The following is a 14,318-nucleotide window of genomic DNA, read 5'->3' as shown; positions in this document are numbered from 1 at the left end:
ACATCCCAGGGACAGGAGGATGTCCCGGGGACAGGAGGATGTCCCCAGGGACAGGAGGGTGTCCCCAGGGCAGAATGCTGGGACCGGAGAACATCCCAGGGACAGGAGGGTGTCCCCAGGGACAGGAGGATGTCCCCAGGGCAGAATGCTGGGACAGGAGAACGTCCCGGGGACAGGAGGGTGTCCCGGGACAGAAGAACATCCCAGGGACAGGAGAACATCCCGGGGACCGGAGAACGTCCCGGGGACAGGAGAACGTCCCGGGACAAGAGGGTGTCCCGGGACAGGAGGATGTCCCGGGCAGGACCCGCCACCGGCCCCGCTCCGGGGCTGACTCAGCTCCTCCCGCAGCATCACGTGGAGCCGGGGCAGCCCCTCGTCCCCCCCTCCCTGTCCCCTCCTTCCCATCCCAACCCGATGTTTGCCAAAATTTTCCGGCTGCCTCCAAACTTCCTCAATCCGGCAGCATAAAGCCGCGGCTGCCGCGGGCCCCGACCGGCGCTCCCACCGACCCGACGGCTCCGTGCTGGGTAAGCGGCGGGGAGGGGTCCCCAGCGGGGCGCTGGGGGCTTTTTCCCCCGGGAAATGGATCCCAGTGGGAATGGGAGGGAATCGTGTCCCGCGTGGGCCCCTCGGAGGCACGAAAAGGGAAACTGAGGCGCTTTATGTTGAGCCGGCGTGGGGGTCCCCGGCTCGGGGAAGTGTCCCCGGTCCTGCTGTGCCACGGGGGGCTGGGGGCGCTGGGTGAAGCCGGTGAGGGGCGGGATGGATGGGATTTTCCCCCTCCTGCACCCTCCGCATCCCAAATCTCTCCCCTGGCTTGGGACGCCGCGGCGGTAACGGGAACCGGCTGTCCCGGCTCATGTGATGCCGGCGCCCGGCCAGCCCTGCCCGCGGGGGTGTCCTGGCCCCAAATCGAGGGAGGAAGGGGTCCCAGTCCCCAGCCAGGGTTGGCAGGGGGGTCCCAGCCCCAAATTAGGACGCGTGAGGGGTCCTGGCCCCAAATCGAGGGAGGAAGGGGTCCCAGTCCCCAGCCAGGGTTGGCAGGGGGGTCCCAGCCCCAAATTAGGACGCGCAATGGGTCCTGGCCCCAAATCGGGGCGTGCAGGAGGTTCTGTTCCCACAGGAGGGTGGGCACAGGGTCCTGCCCCAGCCGGCCCCTGGCTCAGGCTGTGCCCTGTCCCCAGTGTCCAGCTGGTCCCCAGGATGTGGTGGCCCGTGCTGCTGGCCCTGCTGGTCCCTGCGGCGCTGGCCCAGCCGCACCCGCAGCGGGAACTGGACGCGCAGTGGGAGCTGTGGAAGAAAACCCACCGCAAGCAGTACAACGGGCAGGTACGGGGGGCCCGTTGGGACCCCCAGGGTGGGGAGTGGGGCACAAGGATGGCCCGAGGGTGGGGGGCACAGCAGGACCCCTGTCCCAGCACCATCTCGCCCCCGGTGCAGGCGGACGAGGTGACGCGGAGGCTGATTTGGGAGAAGAACCTCAAATACATCAACACCCACAACCTGGAGCATTCCCTGGGTGTCCACACCTTCGAGCTGGCCATGAACCACCTGGGTGACATGGTGGGTGTCCCCGGCACGGGAGAGAGTGGGGCTGAGCACCTGTGGGTGCTCCCACCCACCCACTCACCCCCTGGGGCTCCTTCCCCAGACCAGCGAGGAGGTGGTGAGGACAATGACAGGGCTGAAGGTGCCCCGTGGTCACCAACGCCACAACGAGACGCTCTTTGTCCCCGACTGGACCGAGAGAGCCCCGGCTGCCGTGGACTGGCGCAAGAAAGGCTACGTGACCCCTGTCAAGAACCAGGTAGGACAGGTGTGTCTGGAGCAGGGTGTCACCCCGGTGTCGCCCCGGTGTCACCCCTTGTGTCCCCACAGGGCCAGTGTGGTTCGTGCTGGGCTTTCAGCTCGGTGGGTGCCCTGGAGGGGCAGCTGAAGAGGAAAACAGGGAAACTGCTGTCCCTCAGCCCCCAAAACCTGGTGGACTGCGTGGCCAACAACGACGGCTGCGGGGGCGGCTACATGACCAACGCCTTTGAGTACGTCCGGCAGAACCGCGGCATCGACTCCGAGGACTCCTACCCCTACATTGGGCAGGTGTGAGGGGGGACAGCCCCGAATCCCCCTCCATCCCTCCCATCCCCGTCTCACCCCGACCTTCCCGGCCCCACGCAGGACGAGAGCTGCATGTACAGCCCCACGGGGAAGGCGGCCAAGTGCCGCGGCTACCGCGAGATTCCCGAGGGCAATGAGAAGGCTCTGAAGAGGGCGGTGGCCCGGATTGGTCCCATCTCCGTGGGCATCGACGCCAGCCTGCCCTCCTTCCAGTTCTACAGCCGGGGTGAGGGGCTGGGGGGACACCGGGGCTCGTGGGGCTGCTCGGGGGCCTGAGGCACGCCCGGTGACACCGGCTGTGTCCCCAAGGCGTGTACTACGACGAGAGCTGCAACGCCGAGAACATCAACCACGCCGTGCTGGCCGTGGGCTACGGGGCACAGAAGGGCACCAAGCACTGGATCATCAAGAACAGGTACAGGGGTTGGGATGGTTTGGGAATTGCAGGTGGCTGAGGCTCTTCCAGAGGCTCAGGCTCTGCTTTTCCACCCTCCAGCTGGGGCGAGGAATGGGGCAACAAGGGCTACGTCCTCCTTGCCCGCAACATGAACAACGCCTGTGGTGTGGCCAACCTGGCCAGCTTCCCCAAGATGTGACCGGCCCGCCCAGCCCTGCCCTGCCCACTGCCCTGCCCTCCAGCTTGGCCTCTCCCCTCCCACTCTCACAGATGAAGGTGCTCCCAGGGGGAATTCTTTTGTCTCCGTGAGAAATTTCCCCTGGGAATGGGGGAGACACCCCTCTTCACCTGCAGGGAATGGGGGACGAGCCCCTCAACTTTGTTTTCTGCATTTTGCCATGCTGGATTCTGCCATCCCATGGACTGTGCTTGGCCTGATCTGTGAAGGCCAATCCACCCAGACATGCTTCAGGAAACAGGTTCCACACCAGCCTCTGCCTCAGGAGCACTGGGGTGGAGGTGGAATATTCCCAATGGAAAAAGCAGATCCCTCTCCCTCCACCCTGCATCCCAGTGGAGGCTGCTGAGAATGATAAGACTTTATTTTTCAATTAAAATTGGGAATAAGGCTTGGACCGGTTTGTTTTGTGCTGGGAAAGGGCCACAGGGATGGGGAAAATTCTTCCTTTTCCCAAAGGGGCAAAGAGCCCCCTTGAGAGGCAGAATAGGGTGAGAAGAAGCTGCTGGGGAATTTTGGGACAGATGGATGGATGGAGTATCTGGGGAGGGGGCGGCTCTAGCAAGGACACAGGGAAGGACAGATGGGTGGATGGACCCACAGGATGCCCCCAGCCCCATCAGTGTCCCCCAAACACTCCCCAGGGACTGTCAGCCACAGCTGGTGGGGCACCATGAGGGTTTTGGGGACCTGGGATTATCGCCACGAGGGGGGACACGAGTGACAGTGACACTGTGGGGCCACAAGAATCCAGGGAAGGGGTGCACAGAGACCCCTGGGGGGCACGAGGCCGTGTGTGCCCTGTGCGGGTGAGTGACCACAAGCACACCCCAAAACCAAACACGGGTATCACAGCAGGGCCTGACACTCCCCAACAGTGCAAACACCCCAGTATCCACCCACACCCCGGCACACCCCGGAATGGGGCCCCGTGGGCGACACCGAGGCCGGGGGGGAACAATGAGGCATAAGGAAGTCCCCAAAGGGAAATACAGGGACACTCAGAGGTGACACCGCAGCATCTTTATTGTTCCCTCCTGCTGGGAGGGAGTCACTCCTCGTGGCCGGGGGGTGGGGGTGCCAGGGCGGCCCCCAGGGTCACCTGGCTCAGGTAGGTGCTGTCGAAGCAGCGCCGCCGCTCGGGCTCGTCCCACGAGCAGCAGCCCTGGGGGTCCCGCCAGGCGTCCCGGGGGGTGGCACAGAGCGTGGCGATGCCCTGGGACAGCTGTGGGCAATGGGGACGGGGGGTCAGGGCGGCTCTGGGGGTCCCCTGGCACCCCTGACCCCCCCCCCGGGTCACTCACCTGCTCCCGGGCGCAGGTGCCGCGTTCCTCGGGGGGCAGTGGGCAGCACGCGGCCGTCATGGCCCCCAACAGCTCCGGCACCGGCCGCCTGCGGACACGGACACGGACACGGGGGTCACCCCCACGGACACGGGGGTCACCCCCACGGGGGTTTAAGGCAGGGGGAGTGGACTGCTGCCTCCCCACCCCGAAAGGGGCTCCCGAGCAATGGAGAGTCCCAGACGCCTGGGATGGGGATGAGGGTCTCTAACAGGAGGGATTGTGGGTCCCCCGGGGCTGTTCTGGGGTCACCCACCTCTGTGTGAAGAGCCGTGTGGGGCCGCACAGGGAGCGCAGCAGCGCCGGGCCGGGCCGGGCCAGGCTCACGTTGTGCAGCTCCCGGTCGTACTCGGGGTGGGGGGCGGCGGCGGCGAAGCAGCGGCCCCGGGCCCGGGAACCCCCCCGCTGGCAGCACCGGTGCTGCCCTGTCTTTATCATTGACTCTTCCCGGCAGAACCGATTCAGCCCCTTCAGCCACTGTGGAGGAGGAACTGGGGGTCAGGGGGGTGCCCGGACACCGGGACCCCCCCAACCCCCGAACACCTGGGTCATCCCCGGGACATTTCCGTCCCCTCCCCGGATACCGGGGCCCCTCCCTGACACGTTTGTCACCTTCCCGGATACCTGGGAGCCTTCCCGGCCTCTGAGTGTCTGGGTCACGCTCCGGGCACACGGGTCATTCCCGGGACATTTCCGTCCCCTCCCCGGATACCGGAGTGCCAACCCAAACACCTCGGTCCCTTTGCCGAGCACCCGGGTCCTTTTCCCGGATACCTGAGCCCCTCCCAGCCCCGTACCCCCTCCCCGTGTGCCACTCACGGCGCTGTGGGCGCAGCTCAGGCTCTCGTTGCGGCAGCAGCGGCCGTACTCCCGCTCCAACCGGACCCGCAGCCGGACGCGGGGCCCGGAGCGGGCACCGGGACCGGGGGGCCCGGGCCGCAGCGCCCGCAGCCCGCAGATGTTGCCCAGGTTGCTGGCCGTGGGCTCGCCGGGCGGAAAGGGGGGCTCGGTGACCAGGTCCCAGGCGAAGTTGGGGTTCCAGGTGGGGACGGGCTCCCAGGTGGGGGCCGGGGTCTCCTGGGCGAAGCAGCGGCGCCGCGCGGCCCCGTGCCGGCGGCAGCAGTGGAACTGCCGCGTCTTCACCCCGAACTCGTCCGTGCAGAACTCGTCCAGCACGTCCGTCCACTGCGGGGCAGCGGGGGCAGAGCCCCCTCGGTGTCACCCCGCGTCCCTCCCTCCGCAGCGTCCCCGTCCGCCCTCCCGCCATTGTCTCCCCCCACGCGTTGTCCCCACGTTACACCTGTCCCGGTGTTTTCGTGTGTTCCGCTCCAGCAGTGTCCCCGTGTCCCTCACAGTGTCCCCGCACCTCCCTCTCCCCGATGTCCCCCCTCTCCCCGATATCCCCCTTCTCCCCGGTGTCCCCTCTCCCCTATATCCCCCCGCTCCCCGGTGTCCCCTCTCCCCGGTGTCCCCTCTCCCCTATATCCCCCCTCTCCCCTATATCGCCCCGCTCCCCGGTGCCTCTCCCCGGTGTCGCCCTCTCCCCGGTGTCCCCGATCTCCCCTATGTCCCCCCTCTCCCCGCAATGTCCCCTCTCCCCTATATCCCCCCTCTCCCCAATGTCCCCCCTCTCCCCTATATCCCCCCTCTCCCCGGTGTCCCCTCTCCCCTATGTCCCCGCTCCCCTATATCCCCTCTCCCCGGTGTCCCCTCTCCCCTATGTCCCCGCTCCCCTATATCCCCTCTCCCCGGTGTCCCCTCTCCCCGGTGTCCCCTCTCCCCGGTCCCCCCTCTCCCCGGTGTCTCTCGCCGTTGCCCCTCCCCGGTCCCCCCCTCTCCCCGGTGTCCCCCCTCTCCCCTATATCCCCTCTCCCCTATATCCCCTCTCCCCTATATCCCCTCTCCCCTATATCCCCCCTCTCCCCTATGTCCCCCCTCTCCCCTATATCCCCTCTCCCCGGTGTCCCCTCTCCCGGTGTTCCCTCTCCGGTGTCCCCTCCCCGGTGTCCCTCCCCGGTGTCCCCCCTCTCCCCGGTGTCCCCTGTCCCCTATGTCCCCCCCCTCCCCGATATTCCCCCTCTCCCCGGTGTCCCCTCTCCCCTATGTCCTCTCTCTCCCCGGTGTCCCCTCTCCCCTATATCCTCCCTCCCCGGTGTCCTCTCCCCGGTGTCCCCGGTCCCCTGTCCCCGGCTCACGGCGCGGCGGGCGCAGGGCAGCGGGCTGTGCTGGCGGCAGCAGTCGTTCAGCCGGGGCCGCAGCGCGGCCAGCGCCGCCGCCTGCCGCCGCAGGTGGGCGAAGGCGGTGGGCGGCAGCGGCAGCGGCGGCGGCAGCGTCGGGGGGTCGCGGCAGTGGCGGGTGACGGTGGCGGCCATGGGCCAGGCGGGGGGGAACCCGTCCAGGGCGCTGCCCCAGACCGGGGGGCTGCGCGGGGGGGACATGGACCCCCCCACCAGGATGTCGGGGGGCACCTCGAGGTCCTGCTCCTGCTGCAGCACTGGAAAAGGAGCGGGTGGGCACGGGGCGGGGGGTGTCCTCGCTGCACTTGTCCCTGTGTCCCCCTGTCACTCCCACCTCTGTCCCCCCCATCCAAGTCCCCTTTCTCCTGCATCACCGTGTCCCCACGTCCCCCACCCCCAGCTCCATCCATATCCCCACCCATGAGCATCCCGTGTCCCCAGTCCTGGGTGTCCCCCACCCCTGGGTGTCCCCCAGTCCTGGGTGCCCCCCACCCCCGGGTGTCCCCCACCCCTGGGTGTCCCCATCTCGCCCCTCACCTTGTTTGATGCTGGGGGGCCGCAGGTCCAGGCTCTCCTGTACCACCTGCTGCAGCTGCCCCGAGGCCACCGCTGTCACCCGTGGGGGACACAGGGGTCAGCAGGGTCACCCCCTCCATCCCCCCACCCACCCACAGAACAGCAAGCAGGGACCCCCACCCAGACCAGCCCCATAATGGGGAGGGGGTCCAGACGTTCAGGAGGGTCCCCAGGTGCTGGTGAAGGGGACACAGACACCCAGGAGGGACACAGGTTTTTGGGACAGGGACCTCCAGGCATTTGGGAGGGATCCAGGTGTGTGGGCAGCGGCCCCGACATCCGGGGTGGGGATCCCTGATGTGCGGGTGCGGAGCCGGGTGTCCGTGGGAGCGCCCCAAACACCCGGGCAGGAGCCCAGGGGGGACCCAGAGTCCGGGAAGGGGATCCAGGTGTCCCGGGAAGGGACCCGGGAGTTCGGGAAGGGGATCCAGGTGTCCGGGAAGGGGATTCAGGTGTCCCGGGAAGGGGATTCAGGTGTCCCGGGAAGGGACCCAGAGTCCGGGGAAGGGACCCGGGAGTTCGGGAAGGGACCTCAGGTGTTCGGGGAAGGGACCTCAGGTGTCCCGGGAAGGGACCCAGAGTTTGGGAAGGGGATTCAGGTGTCCAGGGAAGGGACCCGGGAGTCCGGGAAGGGACACAGAGTTCGGGAAGGGGATCCAGGTGTCCGGGAAGGGACCCGGGAGTCCGGGAAGGGGATTCAGGTGTCCAGGGAAGGGACCCGGGAGTCCGGGAAGGGACACAGAGTTCGGGAAGGGGATCCAGGTGTCCGGGAAGGGACCCGGGAGTTCGGGAAGGGGATCCAGGTGTCCGAGGAAGGGACACAGAGTTCGGGAAGGGGATCCAGGTGTCCGGGAAAGGGACCCAGAGTCCGGGAAGGGGATTCAGGTGTCCGGGAAGGGACTCAGGAGTCCAGGAAGGGACCCAGAGTTTGGGAAACGGATTCAGGTGTCCCGGGAAGGGACCCGGGAGTTCGGGAAGGGGATCCAGGTGTCCGGGGAAGGGACCCAGAGTTCAGGAAGGGACCTCAGGTGTTCGGGGGGCCCGACCGTGCAGGGGGCTCTGGGCGGGGGCCGCGGGACTCACCGGCGGCGCTGAGGAGGAGGAAGAGGCCGAAGGCCGCCATGGCGTCGGGCGCTGTAGGGTCAGTGCCGGCTCCGCCGCCTTATGAAGGGCCGGGTCGGGCGTGGGGCCGCATCCCGCGGGGCTGAGTCACGGCCTGACGTCGCGGCAGAACCGGGAGGGGGACCCGGGGGACCGGGGGGCTGTGCAGGATCCTGCACCCCCAAACGGCACCAGGGGGGTAACCCCGGCCCCAGCCAGGCTGGGGACTCTGCGAGGACCCTGTCCCCACCCTGGTGGTCCTGTGCCCACCCTGGTGGTCCTGTGCCCATCTTGGTAGCCCCGGATCCCCCTCTGGTGGCCCCAGGCCCCCCCTTCCCCTACCCCTGCGTCACAACAGGGGGAAGCGGTCAGACCACATTTTTGTGGGTTTTGCCCCGTTTTGGGGCCCCCGCCCACTGAGTCACCCCCGGCGCTGGGGGGGCTCAAGGGCCACCTCCAGAGGGACCCCCGGAGATGGGGGGGTCACTCAGCTCCTGTCCCCTTGGTCACCCATGAACGGGGGGATCCCGGGGCGGGGGGGCTCCCGTCCTATCCCGGGATAATCAAACCCTGCCCGGGGCTGAGCCCACCCGCCCGGGCAGGTGTTTGGGGTGGCGATGGGGGGACAGCCCCGTGTCCCCCCCCCATTGCCCCACGGCGTCTGCGGCTCCGTGACTCGGGGTTTGCGCAACCCCCCCACTTTCCCCGCCGCGTGGGCGTGGGGGGAAATCCCGGCTGGAAGGACCCAGAAGTGCCGCAGGGAACCCGGGAGAGGGAAGGTGGGGACGGAAACCTGGGAATGAGAGCCCGGGAATCGCCACCCGGCCATCCCAGCCTGGTGCTGCGGCTATCCAGGTGTTTTTGGGGGTTCCCCAGGGTCCTGCCCCCCTCCCCGAGCACCCCAGCACCCAGAGGTGCCCTGAGCTGCCCCGGTCTCAGCGCTCACAACACCCAGCGTGTTTCCCAGCGGTTTATTTATTGAGTTGGGGGTTCCTGGGGGGGAATCGGGGTCCCCCGGGAATTGAGGGGGGGTCAGAAGCGCTGCTCGGCGTCGGGGACGCGGCTGTCCCTGAGCTCCTGCAGCCGCTGCAGCACCCGGGGCAGCTCCAGCTCCCCGAGCTGCCGGTTCTCCCTGGTCCGGACGCTGACGGTGCCGTGCTCCCGCTCCCGCCGCCCCACCACTGCGGGGGCACGGCCGTCGGTGGGGCCCAGGGGGTCCCCGCGCCCCCCGGCCCCGCACAGGCACCCCCAGCTCTGAGCAGCACCCACCGCCCTGCGGGGTCCAGAGGGGGTCCCAGGGATGCGGGGGGGAGGTCCCAGAACAGTTCTGGGGGGTTCAAAGGTGGTCCCAGAAGGGGTGGGGGGTCTCAGAGGGGCCCTGGGTGGGGAGGGGGTCCCTAAAACACTCCTGGGGAGTTCCCGAGTGGATCTCAGGGTGGGTGCTGGTGAATTCCCAAGGGGGACTGAGCTCCCGGGGGGTCTCATGGGGGGGCTCCCAGGGGAGGGTCTCAATTTTCCTCCCCAGCAGCACTCAGGATGTGGATGGGGGTGTCCAGCCAGTCCTGGGGGGCTCCAAGGGGGTCCTGGAGGGGGTCCTGGGGGTCTGTCCCACCCTTACCCAACTGGAAGTTGTAGTGGGTGAGTTGGGCCCGGCGGATCTTCCGTGCCAGGGTGGTGCCAGGGTCCCCATCCAGGTCGGCCAGGAGGCCCCCCCTCCTCAGCACTGCCTGCACCTGTACCCCAGAGTCAGTGGGGGGCACAGGGGGTGGGGGGACATGGAGGGATGGCATGGGGGGGTCACACGGGATGGGAGTGCATGATGGGGGTCCTGGGGGAGCACAGGGGGGTCACACACTCACCTCCCGGGCATAGTCCTCGACCTCGGGGGTCTGTGGGATGACCATGGCCTGCAGTGGGGACAGCCAGAGCGGCCTGGGGGGCACCAGGGGTCACTGGGGGGCACCAGGGGGGGGAACACACAAGGAGGGGGTGCCCCAAGGGTTGCAGGGGTGTCCCCAGGATAGAGTGGCCCCAAAGATGAGGTATCTTGAAGATCCAGTGTCTAGGAGATTGAGTGTCCCCAAAACTGGGGAGTGTCTGTCCCAAGATGGGGCACCCTGGGACAGGGGTGATACTGGGGGTGTCCCTGGGGATTGGGGGTGTCCCTAGGGATTGTGTCCCGGGGACTGGGGGTTGTCTGAAGGACTGGGGGTGAGGCGTGGGGTGTTTTTGGGGATCCCCCTCACCATCGCCCGCCGCAGCTCTCGGCCAGCACGGCCACCATGCGCTCCACGGAGCCCAGCACGGCCCGATGGATCAGCACCGGCCGTGCCGGGCTCCCGCTGGGGCTGGGGGGAAAAACCGGGTCAGGGGGACCCTTTGCAGCAACCCTGATGTCCCCCAAATCCCCAATTCCGCCTTCCCCATCCCAGTCCTGTCACTCCTCAGCCCCATTTCTGTCCCTCCACCTCAATCCTGATCCCCCTCCCCGCTCCAATTCTACCCCTCCCAATTCTGACACTCCTCAATTCCAGTCCTGCTCCCCCAACCCTGATCCCCCCACAACAATCCTCAGCTCCAGCCTAATCCTGGCCCCCACAAATCCCCAATCCTGCCCCCCCTCTCAATACCTGGCATATTCCAGCTCGAACCTCTCAGGCATCTGGAAATCCAGCTGGATGGTGCCACACTGATGGTGCCTCCCCAGAGCATCCCGGATCCGGATGTCAATCTTTTGGGAACCCAGGGGAGGGGAGGCTCCAGCAGGGTCCTGGTTTGTCCCCTCAGGGATCCCCTTCTCCCCAAAATGCCTCACCTTGGGCCCATAAAAGGCGCCGTCCCCCGGACTCGGCTCCCAGGGCTGCCCAAAATTCTGCAGGCTCCGCTCCAGCTGCTGCAGGGTGGGTTGGGAGGGTCAGGGGGGCACAGAGCAGGGGACACACGGCACGGGGGGCATCATCCCACCTGCTCTGCACGATCCCAAGTTTCAGGGTCCCCCAGGAATCCGTCGGGACGGGTGGCCAGGGCCAGGCGGAAGGAAAAGCCCAGGACGGCGTAAACGGTCCGGATGAAGTCCAGGGAGGAATCAATCTCGCTCTCCAGCTGGGAAAGGGGTGTCAGGGGGGCGGGTGACACATTCTGGGGGACAGGGAGGGCTCAGGGGGACACACACCTGCTCCAGGGTGCAGAAAATGTGAGCATCATCCTGCTGGAAGCGCCGGACCCGCGTCAGCCCCGTCAGGGTCCCGGGGGGCTCGTTGCGGTGCAGGACCCCGAAATCCGCCAGGCGCAGGGGCAGCTCCCGCCAGGAGCGCGGCCGGTGGGCGAACATCAGGCTGGGGACGGACAGACAGACAGACAGACAGACAGGAAAGTGCCCCCAGGTGTCCCCCCAGGCACCCCAGGGCCCCCTGACTCACCAGTGGGCCGGGCAGTTCATGGGTTTGAGGGAGAGGGGCTCAGGGGTGGCAGGGACGGAGAAGATGTGGGGGCTGTAGTGCTGCCAGTGCCCCGAGAGCTCCCAGAGCCGGGGGCTGAACAGGTTGGGGGTCACCACCTCGCTGAAGCCCCTGGCCCGGTACTCGCTCTGCGGGGACAGGGACAGGGGAGGAGGTCAGCTCAGCCCCACAGCATCGCCCGTGGGGACTGGGAGGGTGAGAGCTGCGGCCAGCAGGGCACGACAGAACTGGGGGGCAGAACTGTGTGCGAGGGTGGGCAGAGGGGTCAGGTGTGAGGGCACAGGTGCAGCGGGGTCTGTGGGGGCACAGCAGTGCCCAGCTGTGGTGGGGATGGGGTGCAGGGGGGGTCTGGGTGATGTGAAAGGGGGTTGTACCCGGATGAACTCCACGAGGGTGTTGTAGACGTGGGCGCCGCGGGGCAGGAAGAAGCAGCTGCCAGGGCTGAACTTGTGGAAGAAGAAGAGCTCCTGATCCTGCAGCAGAGAGGGCGTTACTGGGGGGGATCCCCGTGGATGTGAGGGACCCCCCAGCCCCTGGCAGGGCTCACCTTCCCGATCCTGCGGTGGTCCCGCTGAGCCGCCTCGTCCTGCGCCCGCTGCCACTGCTCCAGCTCCTGGGCGCTGGGGAAGGCCACGGCGGCCACGCGCTGGAGGGACTGACCCCCAGCTCCCCCCAACAGCGCGGCCGAGCTCTGCGGGCACAGGGGGACATAAGGGGGCCGGGCACCGGGACCCCCACCCAACACCCGCTGTACAGGGGATGTCAGTGGGGCACCAGGACCCCCACCCAACACCCGCTGTACAGGGGATGTCAGTGGGGCACTGGGACCCCCACCCAACACCCGCTGTACAGGGGATGTCAGAGGGGCACTGGGACCCCCAGCCAACACCCGCTGTACAGGGGATGCCAGTGGGGCACCGGGACCCCCACCCAACACCCGCTGTACAGGGGATGTCAGTGGGGCACTGGGACCCCCACCCAACACCCACCGTGAGCACCCGCAGGGCTCCGATCAGCCCCGTGTGCCGGAGGAGGGGCCCGTGGCACAGCTGGAGCAGGGGGCCGCACCTGAGGGATGAAGAGATGGATGTGGGGACAGCTGTGGTGACCTACGGCCACCCCCGGTGTCCCCTGTGCTCACCTGTAGACTGTGGCCGTAGGGGATGTCACCTCCTGCAGCTGCTGCAGCTGGAAGGAGTTGTGCTGAGGAGGGACAACAGTGAGGTGGGCGATGGTGGGCTTGGTGACATTAGAGGGGTGACGCCGAGGGGGAAGTGACACAGTGCTGGGGCAAAGGACCAAGGTGGTGACAGGTAACGCCAAGGCGGGGTGACACTGGGCCCGATGAGCATCACCCCAGCTAATGATGCCAACCAGGAGGGTCCCAGCGTCCCCAGGCTGGCCTCCCACGGGATGGGGACATGCTGGGCAGGGGGACACACCTTGAGCAGCTCAGCCAGCTGCTGGCGGGTGGCCTCGAGGCGCTCGAAGCGGTGCCGGGCACGGGCGAAGGTGGCACAGGCCTCCTCCAGCGCCGGCAGCTCCGCGCTCTGCACCGTCCTGGGGACATGGGACATGCTGGGGACACGCTGGGGACACGCTGGGGACACCCGGGGACCCCACGTGTGCCCTGCCCTACCTGCTGCCCATGTGCACGTCGCAGAAGAAGCCGTCCTCGGTGGCCTGGGTGCTGCAAAGCGTCGCCCCGAAAAACTGCTCTGCCACCGCCCCCAGGACGCAGGCGCTGGAGCGCCAGAAAGCCTGGGGGGACATTGGGGACACAGGGGACACGGGGACAGGGGCTGTGAGGGCAGCGGGGCGCGGGGCTGGCACCCCAGGACCCCGGGCTCACCTCCCGCCCCTCGGGCGTGGAGAAGTCGAGCAGCTCCAAGTCGGTGTCACATTCCAGTGGCCGGTCCAGGTCCTGGAGGGTCCCGTTCACCCGGGCCACCAGCGCCACTTTGGCCAGGCCAGCCCTACGGGGACACCAGAGACCCTCCTGGAGACACTGTGGGGCACCCCACAAACTCTGTGGGAATCCTGGGGGGGCTCTGTGGAGATCATGGGGACACAGGAGGAACCCCACGAACCTCGTGGGGACCATAGGGGCCGTGTGAACCTCGTGGGGACGGGGACATCGCAGACCTCGCGGGGACACCCTGAGGGGCCTGGGAGCCTTGGCAGGACCCTGGGGGGACTCTGGGGACAGAGTGGGGACGCCCTGGGGCCGTACCCGAGCTCCGTGGCCACCTGGAACGGGGTGGTTCGCAGGGCCCGGCCGGGCAGGCGGCGCCCGCCGGGCAGCGCGATGCGGATCGGGGTCCCCGGCGGGAGGCGGCCGCCGCCGGCCCCATCCCCGGGCCCGTCCTCCCGCTCCGCCGCCGCCGCCCGCAGCCGCTGGAAGAGCCGGAGGCGCTCGGGGTCCGGCCCGGACACCTGCGGACCGGGATCGCCGCGGGGTCACCGGGTCGCTCTCGGTGCAGGGCGGCCAGCGGGGCCCAGAGCCCGGGAGGGGAGCGGGCAGGGGTGGCGCGGGGCTCCCGTGGGGATGGGGAAGGTGCCGGGGGTCCCGAGCGCACCCGGTGTCGCCGCGGGGCTCCCGCCAGCAGCAGCCGCGAACCGGCGAGCGCGGACATGGCCGAGGCTCCGCCCGTTCCGCCGGAACCGGGGACGAGGCGGGAAAGGGACTCCGCCTCCCCCCCCGCGGAAGCGCGTTGGACTCGCCCGCCAGTGCAGGAGCGCCGCAGACGGGACAGAACCATTGAAGGGGCGGGGGGGAAGGAGCCGCAGGGAGCGGGGACTCGGCTCCCCTCAGGGGTGTCCGCAGCGCACGCGAGAAAGAACGGACCC

The 14,318-nt window shown here is 68.2% G+C and overlaps 3 protein-coding genes across 4 annotated transcripts; 1 reads left to right on the top strand and 2 right to left on the bottom strand.

Annotated features, from left to right (window-relative positions):
• Positions 1-394: 394 nt before the first annotated feature.
• Positions 395-3,150, top strand: CTSK (cathepsin K). 2 transcript variants are annotated; one of them, XM_030291343.4, is made up of 8 exons: positions 395-530; positions 1,188-1,332; positions 1,444-1,566; positions 1,655-1,810; positions 1,882-2,100; positions 2,179-2,344; positions 2,428-2,533; positions 2,615-3,150. In XM_030291343.4, exons 2-8 carry the CDS (start codon positions 1,207-1,209, stop codon positions 2,712-2,714), a joined length of 996 nt encoding a protein of 331 aa, XP_030147203.3. In that variant the 5' UTR covers positions 395-530; positions 1,188-1,206; the 3' UTR covers positions 2,715-3,150. The 2 variants fall into 2 exon arrangements, with proteins under 2 accessions (XP_030147203.3, XP_072774558.1); XM_072918457.1 differs by having other exon boundaries at positions 447-530; positions 1,127-1,332.
• A 611-nt stretch (positions 3,151-3,761) lies between these two features.
• Positions 3,762-8,101, bottom strand: ECM1 (extracellular matrix protein 1). The gene is made up of 7 exons (XM_030291332.4): positions 7,993-8,101; positions 6,871-6,942; positions 6,292-6,590; positions 4,916-5,281; positions 4,353-4,573; positions 4,058-4,145; positions 3,762-3,978 (listed from the first exon to the last, which is right to left on the bottom strand). The coding sequence occupies exons 1-7, from the start codon at positions 8,030-8,032 to the stop codon at positions 3,805-3,807; spliced, it is 1,260 nt and encodes a 419-aa protein (XP_030147192.3). The 5' UTR covers positions 8,033-8,101; the 3' UTR covers positions 3,762-3,804.
• An 866-nt stretch (positions 8,102-8,967) lies between these two features.
• Positions 8,968-14,179, bottom strand: TARS2 (threonyl-tRNA synthetase 2, mitochondrial). The gene is made up of 18 exons (XM_030291249.4): positions 14,048-14,179; positions 13,702-13,904; positions 13,321-13,444; positions 13,108-13,229; positions 12,911-13,028; positions 12,610-12,671; positions 12,458-12,536; positions 12,016-12,159; positions 11,843-11,941; positions 11,430-11,596; positions 11,183-11,345; positions 10,975-11,112; positions 10,826-10,903; positions 10,641-10,741; positions 10,257-10,358; positions 9,870-9,942; positions 9,629-9,743; positions 8,968-9,191 (listed from the first exon to the last, which is right to left on the bottom strand). The coding sequence occupies exons 1-18, from the start codon at positions 14,102-14,104 to the stop codon at positions 9,043-9,045; spliced, it is 2,094 nt and encodes a 697-aa protein (XP_030147109.4). The 5' UTR covers positions 14,105-14,179; the 3' UTR covers positions 8,968-9,042.
• Positions 14,180-14,318: the final 139 nt, after the last annotated feature.

This window comes from Taeniopygia guttata, chromosome 25 (assembly GCF_048771995.1).
Source record: "Taeniopygia guttata chromosome 25, bTaeGut7.mat, whole genome shotgun sequence".
Taxonomy (NCBI): Eukaryota; Metazoa; Chordata; class Aves; order Passeriformes; family Estrildidae; genus Taeniopygia; species Taeniopygia guttata.
Note: the sequence above shows the minus strand (reverse complement) of the source record. Positions and strands in the feature narration are given on the sequence as shown.

Bases quoted from the DNA above. Each gene is read 5' to 3' on its own strand.
- CTSK (XM_030291343.4), top strand. From the start codon at position 1,207: ATGTGGTGGCCCGTGCTGCTGGCCCTGCTGGTCCCTGCGGCGCTGGCC. The intron at 1,811-1,881 runs GTAGGACAGGTG...GTGTCCCCACAG, and splicing joins TGACCCCTGTCAAGAACCAG to GGCCAGTGTGGTTCGTGCTG. The intron at 2,534-2,614 runs GTACAGGGGTTG...TCCACCCTCCAG, and splicing joins CACTGGATCATCAAGAACAG to CTGGGGCGAGGAATGGGGCA.
- ECM1 (XM_030291332.4), bottom strand. From the start codon at position 8,032: ATGGCGGCCTTCGGCCTCTTCCTCCTCCTCAGCGCCGCCG. The intron at 6,943-7,992 runs GTGAGTCCCGCG...CACGGGTGACAG, and splicing joins CCTCCTCCTCAGCGCCGCCG to CGGTGGCCTCGGGGCAGCTG. The intron at 4,146-4,352 runs GTGGGTGACCCC...CCGTGTCCGCAG, and splicing joins ACACGGCTCTTCACACAGAG to GCGGCCGGTGCCGGAGCTGT.
- TARS2 (XM_030291249.4), bottom strand. From the start codon at position 14,104: ATGTCCGCGCTCGCCGGTTCGCGGCTGCTGCTGGCGGGAGCCCCGCGG. The intron at 11,346-11,429 runs GTGAGTCAGGGG...GTCCGTCCCCAG, and splicing joins ATGAACTGCCCGGCCCACTG to CCTGATGTTCGCCCACCGGC. The intron at 10,359-10,640 runs GTATTGAGAGGG...TTTTCCCCCCAG, and splicing joins TTCGAGCTGGAATATGCCAG to CCCCAGCGGGAGCCCGGCAC.